At 46.6% G+C, this 15,629-nt stretch overlaps 1 protein-coding gene and 1 non-coding gene across 5 annotated transcripts in view; both read left to right on the forward strand.

The window, feature by feature from the left end:
* The window catches only part of WDR88 (WD repeat domain 88), a 45,787-nt gene extending 38,497 nt beyond the window's left edge, over positions 1-7,290 (forward strand). For 3 of the 4 annotated variants that reach the window (XM_015073123.3, XM_053209972.1, XM_053209973.1), the window contains 2 exons: positions 4,930-5,022; positions 6,909-7,290. In XM_015073123.3, the coding sequence (XP_014928609.2) occupies positions 4,930-5,022; positions 6,909-7,100 (285 nt within the window). In that variant the 3' untranslated portion in view covers positions 7,101-7,290. Of the gene's footprint in view, positions 1-4,831; positions 5,023-6,908 lie in introns of those variants that run through there. The other variant, XM_053209971.1, reaches the window with a different exon arrangement.
* Positions 7,291-9,000: 1,710 nt separating this feature from the next.
* On the forward strand, positions 9,001-9,074 carry TRNAT-AGU (transfer RNA threonine (anticodon AGU)). The gene has a single exon. It is a non-coding gene; the product is annotated as a tRNA-Thr (tRNA).
* The last annotated feature ends 6,555 nt before the right edge of the window (positions 9,075-15,629 follow it).

Consider the following 15,629-nt stretch of genomic DNA (forward strand, 5'->3'; position numbering starts at 1 on the left):
TTAAAATACATAAATGTAAGACTTAACTTTTTTCAATGTTTATTTCTTAAAAAAAATTTTTTTTAATGTTTATTTATTGTTGAGAGAGAGAGACAGAGTGTGAGTGGGGTAGGGTAGAGAGAGAGGGAGACACAGAATCTGAAGCAGGCTCCAGGCTCTGAGCTGTCAGCACAGAGCCCGACGTGGGGCTCAAACTCACAAACTGCAAGATCATGACCTGAGCTGAAGTTGGACACTTAACTGACTGAGCCATCCAGGTGCCCCTGTTTTTTGGATTTTCATTAAAATCTTCACAGAAATCAAGAAGGTGATTTGAAACTCCAACTTTTGAATCAAAGTATTTAAGAGCTAGGTTTCCAGAATTTGACAAATCGCTTGATATACTGTAGAAAGTATGATGTTGTTGGAATGTGACATTTCCGCACAGCAGGGGGCCAACACAGACGTGACCACGCTTTCCCCTTTTGATCTCCTACAGGACATTTAGTTGCGACCGCTGAATCAGGACATGTAACATCACTCAGTGTGTTGGTCTTTGATTGCTGCTATAATAAATCACTATACACTTTACCCCTTACACACAAAAATTTAATACCTTACAGTTCTGTGAGACAGACGTATGACAAGATCTCTCTGGGCGAAAACCAAGGTGTTCACAGGGCTGTTTTCCTTTCTGGAGGCTCTAGGGAACAATCCATTTCCTTACCCTTTCCAGCTTCTAGAAGCCACCAGCATTCCTTGGCTTGTTCATCTTCTTCCATCTTGAAAGCCAACAAGGTTGTATCTCTCTGTTCCTTTCTTCCATAGTCACATATCCCTCTCACTGTTTTGTACACTTTTAAGGACCTTTGTGACTATGTCCACCCCGCCTGGAGAAACCCACAACAATCTCCCTGTTTATTGTAAGATCAGCTGATTAGCACACTTAATTCCATCTGCAACCTTAATTCCTCTTTGGTATATAACCTAACACATTCATAGGTTCTGGGGCTTAGGATCTGGGGCATTAGTCTGCTGACCACACTCAGTTTCATAAAAACAATGAAAGGAATGATATGATAATGGATATTCATTTGAACAGTGTCCCCAAATTAATTCACCAACTATTTTCCAAGGAATACTGGTGTCTTTAAAAAAATTTTTTTATTATTTATTTATTTTAATGTTTATTTATTTCTGAGAGATAGAGTGTGAGCGGGGGAGGGGCCGAGAGAGAGGGAGACACAGAATCCGAAGCAGGCTCCGGGCTCTGAGCTGTCAGCACAGAACCTGATGCACAGGTCGAACTCACAAACTGCAAGTTCATGACCTGAGCTGAAGTTGGACGCTTAACTGACTCAGCCACCCCAGGCTCCCCTTTCTGGTCCATTTTTAATTGGGTTCTTTGTTTTCTTATTGTTAAGTTTTAAGAGTTCTTTGTAGATTTTTAATAATAGTCCTTTATCAGATATATCTTTTGCAAATATTATCTCTCAGTCTATAGCTTCTCTTTATATTTTCTTGACAGTGTCTTTTGCAGAGCAGAAGAATGTAATTTTAATGAAGTTTAACTTATCAATTATTTCTTTCATGGATATGTCTTTGGTGCTATATCTAAAAGTCATCGCTAAACCCAAGGTCATCTAGATTTTTTTCCTATGTTATTCTCTAGGAGTTTTAGCAATTTGCATTTATGCCTGTGATCCATTTTGAGTAGAATGTTAGGTCTGTGCCTAGATTTTTTTTTTTTTTGCACGTGGATATTCAGTTGTTCTAGCAAATTTGTTGAAAAGACTATCATTTTTTCCATTGCATTGCCTCTCCTTTTTTGTTAAGCAGTTGATTACATTTACGTGGGTCTATTTCTGCAGTCTCCATTCGGTTCCAATGGTCTGTCTATTCTCTCACCAATACTGCGGTGTCTTGATAACTGTGGCTTTACAGTAAGACTTGAAGTTGGGTAGTGTCTGTCCTCCCACTTTGTCCCTCTCTTTGTTATTGTATTGGCTACAGTACAATCCAAGAGGATCTTTTGCCTCTTCATAAAAACTTTGGCAATCAGTGTGTCAATATCCACAAAATAACTTGCTGGGATTTTTATTGGGATTGCGTTGAATATATGCATCAAATTGGGAAGAGCTTACATCTTGGCAATATTGAATTTTCATATTCATGAAGGGTTTCATAGTTTTTCTCACATAGATCTTACACATATTTTGTTAGAAATAGACATAAGTATTTCATTTGGTGGGGGGGGGGCGTGGCTAATAATGGTAGTGTGCTTTTAATTCAAGGTTCCAGCTGTTCATTGCTGGTATATAGGAAAGTGGTTGACTTTTGTATATTAACATTGTATCCTGCAACTCTGTTTTGATCACTTATTAATTCCAAGAATTCTTTTGTTGATTGCTTTTGGATTTTCTATATACACCATTATGTCATCTGTGAACAAACACAGTTGGTTTTTTTTTTTTTTTTTTTTTTTTTTGAGAGAGACAGAGCTGGGAAGGGTCAGAGAGAGAGGGAAACACAGACTCCGAAGCGAGCTCCAGGCTCCGAGCTGTCAGCACAGAGCCCGACATGGGGCTCGAACCCACGGACCGTGAGATCATGACCTGAGCCGAAGTCAGATGCCTAACCAACTGAGCCACCCAGGCGCCCCAACAAACACAGTTTTATTTCTTCTTTCCCAATCTGTATACCTTTTATTTCCTTTTATGGTCTCATTGTGTTAGCTCGGACCACTAATCTACTTTTGTTTTACTGTTTATTTATTCTATTATTGTTTCTAATGTTGCTATTATGGACCTTTCATTTAAATATAATCGTACAATACATGGCCTTTTGTGACTGGTTTGTTTCACTTAGCATGATGTTTTCAAGATTTATCCATGTTGTAACATATAGAAGTACGTACTTAATTTCTTTTTACTGTTGAATCATATTCCATTATATGGATATATCACATTTTATTTCATCAGTTGATGGGAATGGTTCTTTTTGCCTTTTGGCTATTGTAAATAATACTGCTATGAGTGTCCGTGATCAAGTTTTTGTTGGAACACTCGTGTTTGATCCTTTTGGGCCTATACCCCAGAGTGCAGCTGCTGGGTCACAATGGTAACTCTGTATGTTTGATCGCTTTCACTTCAGGAACTGCCAGACCGCTTTCCAAAGTGCTGAATCCTCTTATTTTCCCACCAGCAGTGCAGGACGGTTCCAATTTGTCCATAGCCTCCCCAGTGGGCAGTGTTTTTTTGTTATCTTTTTTAGATTGTGGTCATCCTAATGGTTGTGAAGTGGTATCTTGTAGTTTCAACTTGCATTTCCCTGAGAGCTAATGATGTTGAGCGTCTTTTCATGTGCCTATTGGCCATTTATAGGTCTTCATGTTTTTGATGTGTGTTTGTCAAAGCACAAATTTTTAATTTTGATCAAGTCCAGTTTTTTTTTTTTTATTTTGTTGCCTCTGCTTTTGGTATCAGATCTAAGAAACCATTGTCTTATCTTCTGTCACTAATATTTACCCCTATGTTTTCTTCTAAGAGTTTCATCGTTTTAGCTCTTGGCACCCTAGCCAAAAGGCCATTGATCACAAAAAAACTAAGTTTTATACTTAGTTTCTTGATTCTATTGACCTCTGTGTCTATCTTTATGCCTGTGCCACACTACCTTTTTCTGACCCATTGAACCTGAGATATTTTTCTATTTATTTACACCTTCTTTAGTTTCTTTCAACAGTATTTTTTAGTTTCTGGTCTATAAGTTTTGCACTCGCTTTGTTAAAATTATTAGTAAACATTTCCTTCTTTTTGATCCGATTCTAAATGGAATTGTTTATTTAGTTGCATTTTCAGAGTGTTCATTGCAAGTATATAAAAATACAACAGGTTTTTGCATATTGATTTTGTATTCGGCAGCCCTACTGAACTTATTTATTAGTTCTAATAGTTTTTTGGTCGATTCTTGAAGGTTTTCTATGTACAAGGTTATGTAACCTTCAAATGGAGATAGTTTTACTTCTTTTCCAATCTGGTTGCCTGACATTTCATTTTCTTTCCCATTGGTGTCTTTTTTGGGATATGAAAAAACTGGTGATTTAGAACCTGCCCACCTCATCCCAGGCTTGTGAGACTTTGTGTCCACATGTACTTCTGCATTTGCTTCCCCAAACCCAATAGCAAAGTCTTTCCCTCACATCCTGCAGTGTGCTTTGTTCTGGGTATTTACCACCTCGCCTCTGCCCCCAATCTAGTTTTATGTGTCTGTCCAGCCATCATTAAACAGAGTCGTTTAGCCTCCTCTTCTGGCGAGGTCTGCGTCACGTTGGCACTGGCCTTGTAATTATTCTCATTCTTCATGATCTGAACTCTTAGAAAACCTGATCGTAATACTCACAATGTGAAAAATTTTTACTAGCAATATCTTGAAACAGAGCACGACAGTTGCGTAGGTAAAATCAAAGCCAGACTGTTAACACAATTACGATGCATGCAGTTAAGTTGGATACTTAAATCATGTTGCATGGAGTGAATCACGGTAATGGATGACCCATTACTGGGAACTTAACGTGAACTGCACGTCATGGAAAACTGACAGCAACTATGGAAGATGGATTACCTATGGATGTGTATCCATTTGGCATTAAAAATAGTTTTGCTTTCAGCTCCTATTTTGGGGACCACAGTATGGGTTTTGTCCTTTTCCCTCAAACTTCCACATCCATTGCTGAAAAGTGAGACTTTTTGCCCCCTGGAATGGGTTTGCTGGGATTGGGGACTTGTGGTCATAGAGGTGGGATGGTCCCAGAGAAACCAGGACAGTCGGTCACCCTACTTCTGCTTCTCTGCAGGGTGGGATTCTTCACCTGGATGTGATGCGCCTTCCTGGGGCCTCCCAGCTGAAGGAGCCCATCTTGTGACTGCTGCTTTGCTGTTTGACTTGTTTTAGGATAGGACCATGAGACTATGGAATATTGAAGAAATTGACCAAATTCCTTTGGTCATAAAGTACAAAAAGGCCCTGGGCTCAAAGGTGAAACAGGTTGGTATTGGGTAATGAAGGTGTTCGTTAGTCTCCTCCACAAATCAATTTGTTCTTCGAATAAACATTAATTGGGCAACTGGGGATAAAACCATGAGCAAACAGATGGAGATTCTTGCCCTGAGGGAAGTTATGTTCTAAAAGAGGAGACAATGAATAAAGAAGCAAGAAAAATACTGCAGTAGGTCTCATGGCGGTAAGTTGGAGAGTAGTGTCAGGAAAGGGAATGAGAGGTGCTGGCTGCTTCACGGGGTGGTCAGGAGACACGTCACTGAGGAGGTGACATTTGTTCAAAGACCTGAAGGTGGCGAGGGAGTGAGCCGTGCAGATGTGTAGGGGAAGAACGTCCCAGCAGCGGAAGAGCCAGTGTGGAGACTGCAAGGCAGGAATGAGCCCCGGGCGTTTGAGGAGGGGAATGAGTCAGAGGAGAAATGGCTGGGCACACAGCAGGACATGGCGTCGGCCTCCTACACGTCAGCGGCAGACCCGTTGGCCAGGCCCCCCCAGTGCCCTCCTGTGATAGAGGCCCAGGTGCCTGTTTTTCTCTGGGGCAGGATCGTGATGGTAGGGGGGACACACCTGCTTCACCAGGTGCAGCCAGGACCGGCCACAGTGTCTATCCCTGGGGACTGGAGGCCAGTCCCTGTGGGGGCCTTGCAGTATAGACACTTGGTTGCCACTTTGAGAGGCTTGGGGAGTCTATGCTGCGTGCCCGGAGTCCTCCTTCCTTCAGAATCCTGGAGCCACCTAGGCGTGTCTCCTCTTAGAAGGCCCAGCTGGGAGCCACCGCTTCTGGAAATGGCTAATTTGGGAACAGCACTACGGGGCAAGGAGGTGGGGGGAGGGGACCAACATGGACCTGGTCTTTGTGGCCAGCTGGTCATCATGGCCCGTGTGGCCATGTTGGCCCTTAGGCCCTAGAAGCTGACTAACTGCAGAGCAGTACTTTTCCACGTCCTTCACCTGCCACTAGGGACAGGGCTCCAGGAACTGCCTCCTCTGAGCCCTGTCGTTTTTGGGGTGGGGCCATGGGAAAGTATGCTGTAGACTAAGGTAGGTAAAGGATCAAATTTCTTTCTTGCAAAACAGAGAAAAGAAAGAGACATACTTGAAGCTGTTCCAAAGATGAGCCTTCTGCATTTACCTTGCTCTAAATCAATATAAGAAACCTCAGGAGTCAGATTTCCCAGAGGGCCTGCCCCGGGTGGGGTGCCATCTTGCAGGAGGCTGGTGCTGTGGTGGGTACCCCTGAGAGACCCCTGCCCGTGGTCTGAGAGCCTGCCCCATGGTGGTGCTCACTTGTTTGCGGGCAGGAGATACGGCGGGTGAGCTGTGCCACCATGCCACTGCTCTCTGTGCCTTGGCCGGAAACTGGCTCAGACATGGAGGAGGATGCTTAGTACCTTCACCCGGAGAAATGGCTGCTTTGTTTGGAAATCTTGCCTACTTGTTTCTCATGGTTTTGTAAGTTAGGTCCCCAGGGTGTCAGGGCGTTAGGATAGCTCCTCCGCCCCACAGTTGTGCTCTGCAAAGGGCACAGGACGGGGTTAGACACGCACCCCCTGTCCTCTCCACCGTCGAGCGGCTTGTGGCTCCTGTCCCCAGGATTCCCCTAGCCAGGGATGAGCCAGGCGGTCGGTGCCTGCACAGCTTCCGTGGGGGGGGGGGGGGGGGGGGCGGGAGAGGGAGAAGCCTGTGTTCATTCTCTCTCAGTGGCCTGCAATTTCCACCTTTGTGGGGTCTGCAGAGACTGCAGAGAGGAGAGGGAGCTCTTGCCTTGGCCCAGCCACAGGTGGCTGGGTCTGGTGGGAGAATTCTAACTGGATGCCTTGGTCCCCTCTGACCAGCACTTCTTCCTTTTGCTCTTTTTAAATGCTCCATGCCAGTGTGAAGTGTGTGACAGGCCTTTCTCCATCTACGAAAGTGACATCTTTTCTGAAACCGTCACCAAATGTGTGTTCTGCCGGATGGATGCAAAAGACTTGTCAGCAGAGGCCTCATCATCATCCGGAGGGGAAGCTCACTGGCAAGGGAGTGCAGCCCTGCCACAGATGACTGATGGCCATTGGGCCTGTTGACTGACTTGAGCACCTGTCATATGGGTTTTGGGGTTCTGCAGGGACCTTTCTCTATGGCCCCTTCCTGGCCGGGTAGGCGTATCAGACAAGGGCAGGGGCATGGCCTCAGCTCCACAGCACTCTTGGTAGTGGAGATCATACACTTTTTTAGTTTTCATGACGAATAAATCTAGATTCCTTTAGAAAACAAGCATGTGTGTGAATTCTAGAGGCATTTTTGCTCCTTCTAAGCTTTATGACCTGGTGTTCCTGGTGTCATTTTTGGAACACATTCTGGACTCTGGTGTTGCCCTGTAAGGCAGCCAGGCTAGCAACTGCAGCTCCTGTGGACGGCTCTGTCAAACGACAGGAAGATGTGTGGAGACCCCTCCGGGGAGGAGACTGTTGTGTGGCAAGGCACTCTGGGTCGTCCCTGGTTAATGCTCCTAGACGGCCATCCACCCAGAGCAGAGGAAGGTCTGGTTAGGCAGGTGGGCGGAGGGCATTTCCATCACAGGGTGGGTCATCGTCTCTGCCCCAGACTTTTCCAGAATGCCCAGGCAGATGTAGAGCCCTCCTCCTGCTCCCACAGCATACCGTACTACATAAATCAATTCCTTCATAAGGTTTGATGGACAAACAGGAAGGGCTCCCTTTCCCATTTGTTATGGCTCGCACGATTCCTGTCAGTCGTTAGCACTGCCCTTGCTTTGTTTAAAAAACGTAATTGTAGGTCTGATTTATTTAGCGTATTTGACTGGCATCCAATGATTCTGCCCATGAGCACCGTAACCTGGTAGTCACTATTTGGGCAGGTTCCATGCTTGGGCGTTGCCCTCCTCAGTCATAACCCTGGTGACTCTGGTCACCCTGGGGCTAGCTATTCAGTATGTATCCACTTATCCACATGAATGATGTATGAACATGTCAAAGCTCCTTTTCACGCTCTCTTTCAAAGAGAATTCCTTTTGCTAAGTGGTCTCCCTCCTGCCGCACACGGCACGCACAAAGGAGTGCTTCCCCTTCTGCGTTGGAGGACGGCTCGGCTGCAGGTACCAACAGTGTCGCACCGATGGGCACATAGCTTTGTTTCTCGATTTTTGCTATTACAGATAATACTGGAGTAAATCTTCTTGAGCATATGCACTTGCGGAGTCTAACATTTCTGCGGATGAGGCTCTCCCACGGGTGGGTGAATGAATGGATTGGCTCGAAGGCCCTCTGAAAAGTGTTGGGAAGAGGTGGCTGCGCTGTCCGGGCGAGAAGACCCAAGAAGCTGCAGGCGAGCACCCTGCCAGCTCTGGCAGCACGTGCGGTGTCGGTGCTCCGAGGCCAGCGGCCTGGGTTCCTCGAAGCTCCGGATCCCTCAGGGCCGGCGGCTCAGGCGCCCGCGGTGCCCTCCCGCGGGAGAGGCGGCCCCACCGAAGGTCTGGTCGCGGCAGGCGGGCAGATGCCGCCCGCGGAGCGGGCAGGGCCGCCCACCCCCAGTGCGTCCGGGGCGCGCCGCAGGCTCCCGGGCCCAGGGCTCCAGCGCGGTGAGCGGGGCCACGGCGAGCTGTACGCCCAGACCGGACGCCGGGGGCCTGGGCCTCGCGGGACAGCGGCGGGGGGCTTCCTCCGCCAGGTCTGGAGGGCAGAAAGCCCAACCTTGCGCGGGCACCCCCCCCCATAGACAGGGCCATCTGGTTCCACGCCGCGGCGCAGACACCACAGCAACCGGGAAGACCAGCGCTCCCGGGCCTGGGGCAACACTCGCTTCCCACTTTTCCGGCTTCCGTGTCCAACCCCCTCGCCTCAGCCGCTGGTGTGGGCAGGACTATACACCACGCATGCGCCTCTTGCGGACGAAACTTGTGCGCATGCGCACCGCAGAGGGACTAAATGGTGATGGGGAACAGATTCTCGCGGTATTCATGCGGGCGGCGCCGTGGCTTAGTTGGTTAAAGCGCCTGTCTAGTAAACAGGAGATCCTGGGTTCGAATCCCAGCGGTGCCTCAACCGAGCGTCCCGGCTCTCTTTTTACCTGTGCGCATTTTTGCTCTGCTGCCCTACCCAGCGCCCCTCGCTTTAGATGTATGAAGGTGAACCTGAGAAGCCGGTTTAGCGGGCTCGGTGCTGCGGCGGTGTCCTTCCCTGGGACCTCCGCGGCTCCCGCGAGCTAGCTTTCCCCTTGCTGAGCTGGGCAGGGCGAGCTGGGCGCCCTCTGCCCATTCTTCCTCCGAGCGCCCCACCCCGGCTTTTGACGGGTCACCCCCTCCAGCCTTGCGATTGGTGCCACACATCTCACAGGAGCGTCTGGCGAGGTCCACGCTGAACCCGGTCAGTGTGCCCCCGGGGCTGCGGGAAGAACGAGTCAGAGGCTGTATCTTCCGGGCGCCAGGTGGGAGGCTGACCCCTGAGGCCCGCGGCTCTGGCTGCTGCACAAATACGCAGCTGGAGGGCCTGACCCAAAGCAATTGCACCGGAGTCCCTGGGGATGCCGCGAAGCATGGGGATTTGGAACAGTCACCCAGGAACACTCTTGTCAAACTCAACAAAATTGACGTCCGACGCAACAGGACAGTCCCAAAGAGCTGCAGAAATGGCAGGTAGGGCATCAGCCTGTGTTCCTAAGAGTCAAATTCACCTACTCCAGAAGCATCATCTCTCTCTACCTCTCCCATGCATTTGGGTAATTACTGTCTTGTTTCTTCTCTTGTTTTGGGGGGATCATTTTTTGCCCTTTGCAACCTTTGCAGTTGGCACTGCAAAGGAAAACCTATACAGGTGCGTTGAAGCTTTGTGGGTCTCATAGGCGCCTTGTCACCAATCCAATCAGCGACGACTTTATTGGTAACAGGACTTGAGTCTTTGCTGGGATGTTGCTGTTTCTCTTGCACATCTTTACTGCCCGTCTCTATAGCGGGTCAGTTTTGAGCATTTGCTTATTCGTGGCCAAGGGGAGATGTTGGTTGGGGGCGTAAGTCTGGGTTTTAGGGAGGGTCAGCGGGAGAAAAGCATTTGTGGCCATCGGCCATGCACACAGCAGATGACGTTGAAACCACTAGATTGGGTGAGCACCCTTAGGCAATAAGCAAAGCCAGGAAGGAGAAACAGGCCCAGGTTAAGCCCACCCCTCCTGTTCCTTAAAAATGCCATGCTATTTCTACCACAGGATCTTTGCAATTTCTTTGTCCTGTGCTTGAAATGCTGTTTTCTGGGCCCTTCCTTATTTTCTGGCCTTCCTTAAGTGTATCACTTCTTTGGGAGGCCCCTCCTCAGCCATTCTCTGTATAGGAAGGAACCCTTGCCTCCCCCAGGCCAGCCTTTAGGGCCTTGAAATAGTCTGAAGTTGTTTTATCTGTCTATTGTCTGTCTCCTCAAATAAAATTAAGCCCCAAGGCAGGGGGAGCCACATATGCCTACCTCTGTGCCCCCAGCACCTAATAGGGCTTGGAACACAGGCATTGGTGGACAGTGACTTTTTAAAATTGATCAGATCGTGCTGATTGGATTATGTAAATCTGAGGTTTTTGGACAACTAGTCCATCTTTTCAAATAATGTAAGGCAGCAATACTCTCAAAATGTAGTTCACGGACCCCTCAGCATCCCTAAGACTCTTTCAGGTGGTCAAATGGGTTTTCACGACGATACTCAGACGTTACGTTGTTTTCGTACTGTGTTGACATTTGCACTGATGTGCGAAAGCGGTGGTGAGTGAAAATTGCTGGCGCCTTAGCAGGAATCAAGGCCCTTCGTTGTCACTGTATTTATTCCTTACCAACCACTTTGGCAGGAAACAGACAAAGCCAGTTTCACTTAAGAATGTCTTTATGAAGCAGTAAACATTACGAATTTTATTAAATCTAGACACTTGAGTACGCAGCTTTTTAATCTTTTGTGCGGGGGAACGGGAAGTCTTGAGGTCGTTCGGAGAACAGTACTTGTGATTGAGGGGTTAGTGGACTTGGCCGTGTTTTTCGCAAAAGACTTTTTGTTTGAGGAGATAACTGACAGGCAAACTGTGCTCATTCAGAGTATCTAACAGGTATTTTCTTGAAAACGAACAAAATGAGCTTGTCACCTCAAGGAAAACAACTCGACAGTATTTCTTGCCAAGGATGAAACGTGAATTCCTGAGTGAAAACTGTAATTCTGGAAAAAGTATCTACCACCACGAGCTTGGCAATTTTCCAATATTTAAAAAAACTTTCTGATGAGATTGGTGGTTGTATTAACAAATATATTTTTTCGACATTGTGTAACAAAACATGTCAACGTTTTGGAAAATATGCATAATTTGGTGAACTGATATCTTCCAAAGGACCAATGGATGATCTATAAAGAGCAAAGTATACCAGGATATTTTAATGTAACAGACTAGGAAATATTCATCAGTGTGGTTTCAGATTCCACACCACCATTTATTCAGTTTTGGTGTATTAGGAAAGAACAATATCCACCAAGTTTTGGAAAAGTCCACTCAAATGCTCTTCCCTTTTCCAACTACTTATCTGTTTGAGGACAGATTCTCTTGTTCTACTTCAATCAAAATAACATCGCAACAGACTGAATGCAAGAGTAGATATGACAATCCGGCTGCCTTCTATTAAACTCGACATAAATGAGATTTGCAAAGCTGTAAAACAGGGCCATCCTTCTGGCTAAATTTAGTTTTATTTTGTAAATGGTTTCATAAAAATGTTATTTATGTTAACCGGAATAGATTTATTATTGTTTTAAAATCAATTAAATAAATGAAATGTTTGTGTATTATCTTAGTTTCTTAAACTTATGGGTTTTTTCTAAGTTTATGTATTTATTTTGAGAGAGAGAGAGAGAACACAAGCACAAGCAGGGGAGGGGCAGAGAGAGAGGGGGAGAGAGAATCCCAAGCAAGCTCCACACTGTCAGCACAGAGCCTGACACGGGGCTCAATTTCACAAACCATGAGATCATGAACTGAGATGATATCAAGAGTCAGACGCTTAGCTGACGAAGCCACCCAGGTGTCCCAGTTTTAATTCTAATATCTCAAGTGTTTACACATATATTCCAGATAAACAAAAGCTTCTTGGGGATCCTCAATAATTTTTAAGAGTGCAAAGAGATCTCGAGATCAAAAAGATTTAGAACCACTGTTTTAATGCAAAAGCTTTGGGGGCCTTGAAGGGTTTTAACAGAGGCAGGATAAGTGAGAGTATTGGGGGGTGTGGGGATTGCATAGATTCCCCTCAATGGGACAGTTTCTCTGAATCGTGGTGACAGCTCCACTTTCATTGATTGGTGACTCTTTTGATAACGTTGAGTGCATCATCTTGACTCGATCACATAATTATGATTTAAGAAAAGTTTAATCATACCAGTAAATCCCTAGGATGAAAATTCAAATAAGAAATATATAGACTGAAATATATGAGAAGCAGGGCAGTGTACTGGGTAAGAACACAGAATCTGGAGCAAGGCTGCTTTGCCACATACTGGCTGTGTTTATTTGTTGTCAGCGATCAACACTGGGCACGTTTCTCAACCCCTCTGTGACTCAGTTTCTGCACATGTAAAATGGGGATAATAATCATAAATACCTCATTCTGATGCAGGCTGGCTGGGCCCTAAGACCCAGGAGGGGTCCCTCAGGACCAGCCAAGAGGGTCCTTGGCTTTGTGCAGGATGAAAGTCAAAGGCAAGCAAGCAGTGAGAGCAGAGTTTATTGAAGATATAGAGCGAGCAGATACAGACCGAGCATCTGGGAGACTCAGAAAGGAAAGGGAACATGAGCTACGTCTTTGCTTGGGGGTCAGGAGTTTTTACCGAGGACAGTGGTCCGGTGTATGTGTCCTCTCAGGCATCCAGAAACTGGTCGAACAAGGGTGAGTGCTCAAGTGTCCTCCATGAGTCACATATGCCCTACAGCCAGGTGTGGGGAATAAGTTAAAGAATTCTCGGAGCTCGCACCAATGGGTTAACAAGGCTTAGGGAGGAAAGCCACCACAGGGTGAAAGTGCCCAGCGTAGAACAAAGCATAGAGCAGAAAGCCGCTTCCACAGGATGAAAGCATCTGCGAACAGGTAGAGGCGGAAAGCCACCACAGCAGGGTGAAAGCACCCAGAATTTATCATTAAGTAAAACAAAGCATAGAGCAAAAAAGCCGATACAGGGTGAAAGCGCCCACAGCTAATCAGCGAGAAAAATACCTGGTTAACCCTGAGGTAGCATGCTCTATCTGTCTTAGCCCCTAGAAAAGTCAAGATAAACAGACACGGTGCCTGGTGCCTGCAGTAAACGGCCATCTGCTCGGTGCCAGGACTTTAATTTGTCTTGACCCAACCCCCTAACACTGCATACCTTGGAAATCACTGTTTTATTGTCTCTTTCTGCACGTCCATCACATATGTAAGCCTTCTAATATGGAGAAAGGACCCTCACTCAGGGCTCTTGTCTCCTTCCGGACATTAGCCCCTCTCGTATTCAATTCTGTGTCCACTCTCTTGCTGGACAAGAGAGAACTCCAGACTCAAAATCTGTGACAGCCAGGGATCTTAGCGTCAAGGGGTTTGAAATCAGTGGTCTTGGAGAACATTCATGATGACCTGGCCCGGTCACTCCTTTGATATCTGTTGTGCTGGGGGACTCCAAAGAAATCATTAACTCCTTGACTTTTACAAGGAGGACATACATAAAGGCACGTGTAAGGTGGGGATGTGGGTCCTTGAAAGAAGCAGGAAAAGAAGCACAGGAAAAAACCCAGCTTTTTCTTTCATGGGGTCCCTTCGGTTTCCCTGTCTCAGTTTGGTCGTCCTAAGGACTACGTGTGTTATGTTCACCCTTACATCACTTAGAGTGAGTGCTACTTGGGGGCTTACTGTTCTGTTTAGGTCTTTGACCATTAGGGAGGGCAGTATGCTCCCTTTGGTCTGCCAATTCAAATGTTAATTTCCTCCAGAAACACCCCCACCGACACACCCAGAGTAAGATTTGATCAACTACTGGGGCACCCCAGTGGCCCAGTCAATAAAAAACTAACCCTTTTTATTGGGGTGATGGAAACAATCTTCATCTTGGTAGGGGTGTGGGTACGTATTTATCGAAACTCATTTAATTGTACACTTGAGATTTATGCAGTTCACTGTATGAAAATTAATCTCAATGAAAATATTAAAACAATCAAAGTCACACTGATAGCAATCAGGATCTTCATCCCGGTCTGTCCCCCTCTTCTGCCCAGCCCCCCATCTTCACCGCCCAGCTCCATGCGGATTCAACTCCTCTTGCCTGTTGCCTGTGCCTTCACAACAGGGCTGCCCCCGTTACCTCCTATTTCTACGTTTGGTGCCATTCCAGCCTAGGGGGTTCCAGACACAGGTGCATTAGGGCAAGGAGGGCATGGATGTGCACACCCTGTTAGCAGCTTCCTGGGAAGGGCTTCACGTACAACGTCTGGAGAGTGGCCTCAGCCTTGGAGAAGAGTGCCGCCCTGAGGCCAGGGAGGGGTCCACAGTAGAGTCTCCAGAGCAGGGTCGGGGGAGGGGTGGGGCGGAGGTGTTGGCAAGAAGGGTTGGTGTGGGGCGGGCAGAGACAAAATCAATCATTGATTTTCCTTACCCCACCCCAGTCATGTAGTTATTTTTATAGATCAAACCTCAGTCATGTAGTTATTTTTATAGATCAAACCCTAACATTGAATGTTTTTGTACAAACGATACATTTCACACCACGTTTTATTTCTTACAATCAATTAGATTATACTTAATCTAAAAAACGCATCAAAATTTAATTTAAATTCAGCAAACATGGAGTGAGCGTGTCTATTAGGGATAGGACGATGTACCACGTGCTCTGAGGCTGTAAACATGAGCTTAGAAGGGTCTGAGGGGGCAAATTCTGGCTGGCTGGGCTCTAAGATGGGGAGCAAAGGGCAAGTGTGGGAATTAGCGTGGACTGGTTTCCAGCCTTCCATGTTTTGGTTCCTCAGTGGTCTGTGCTCCTGAGATAGTCTCACTTCCCTTTGAATGCAGGGTGGCTCCTTAGAAGGCTGTTGTAATCAGTTATTAAAAAAAATAAAGTGGCCAATAAAGTTGGCCACCAGCTCAGTTTACTCTGTGTGTGACCTATTACCTAGCGTGTATCGCGGATGGCGTTGCATAAAGGAGCTTGTGAACCTGGCTTTAAGGAGGCTTCTGGAGGCTGGTTTTTGCTCCAGGGAGAGAAAGTCTTGGCAGAGCTTGCGTGGGTCAGCCCCAAGGACACACAGCTAGGGTGGCCTTGAGGGTGGGAGTGGGCATGTGGGATGGCTGTGAATCCACACCCGTGAGAATCATGCCTGGAGATGGCCAGGCTTGACCAGATTGCTGGTGGGGTGCATACATACCCCCGATTTCCCTCTTTCAGTGAATCCCAAAGCTCTTTTCAACGTACCATAGCGAAAGGATTTTGTCTGAATCGGGATAACATATAGAAATAGAGTTGTAGGAACCCATTTAATCAAACAAATGTTTTGAGACCGTGTTTATAAAACCTCATTACTGAGCTAAGAGTTGATTCTAGATCAACAGCATTTCAAAATGAGCTTG

Source organism: Acinonyx jubatus, chromosome E2, assembly GCF_027475565.1.
Source record: "Acinonyx jubatus isolate Ajub_Pintada_27869175 chromosome E2, VMU_Ajub_asm_v1.0, whole genome shotgun sequence".
NCBI lineage: Eukaryota > Metazoa > Chordata > Mammalia > Carnivora > Felidae > Acinonyx > Acinonyx jubatus.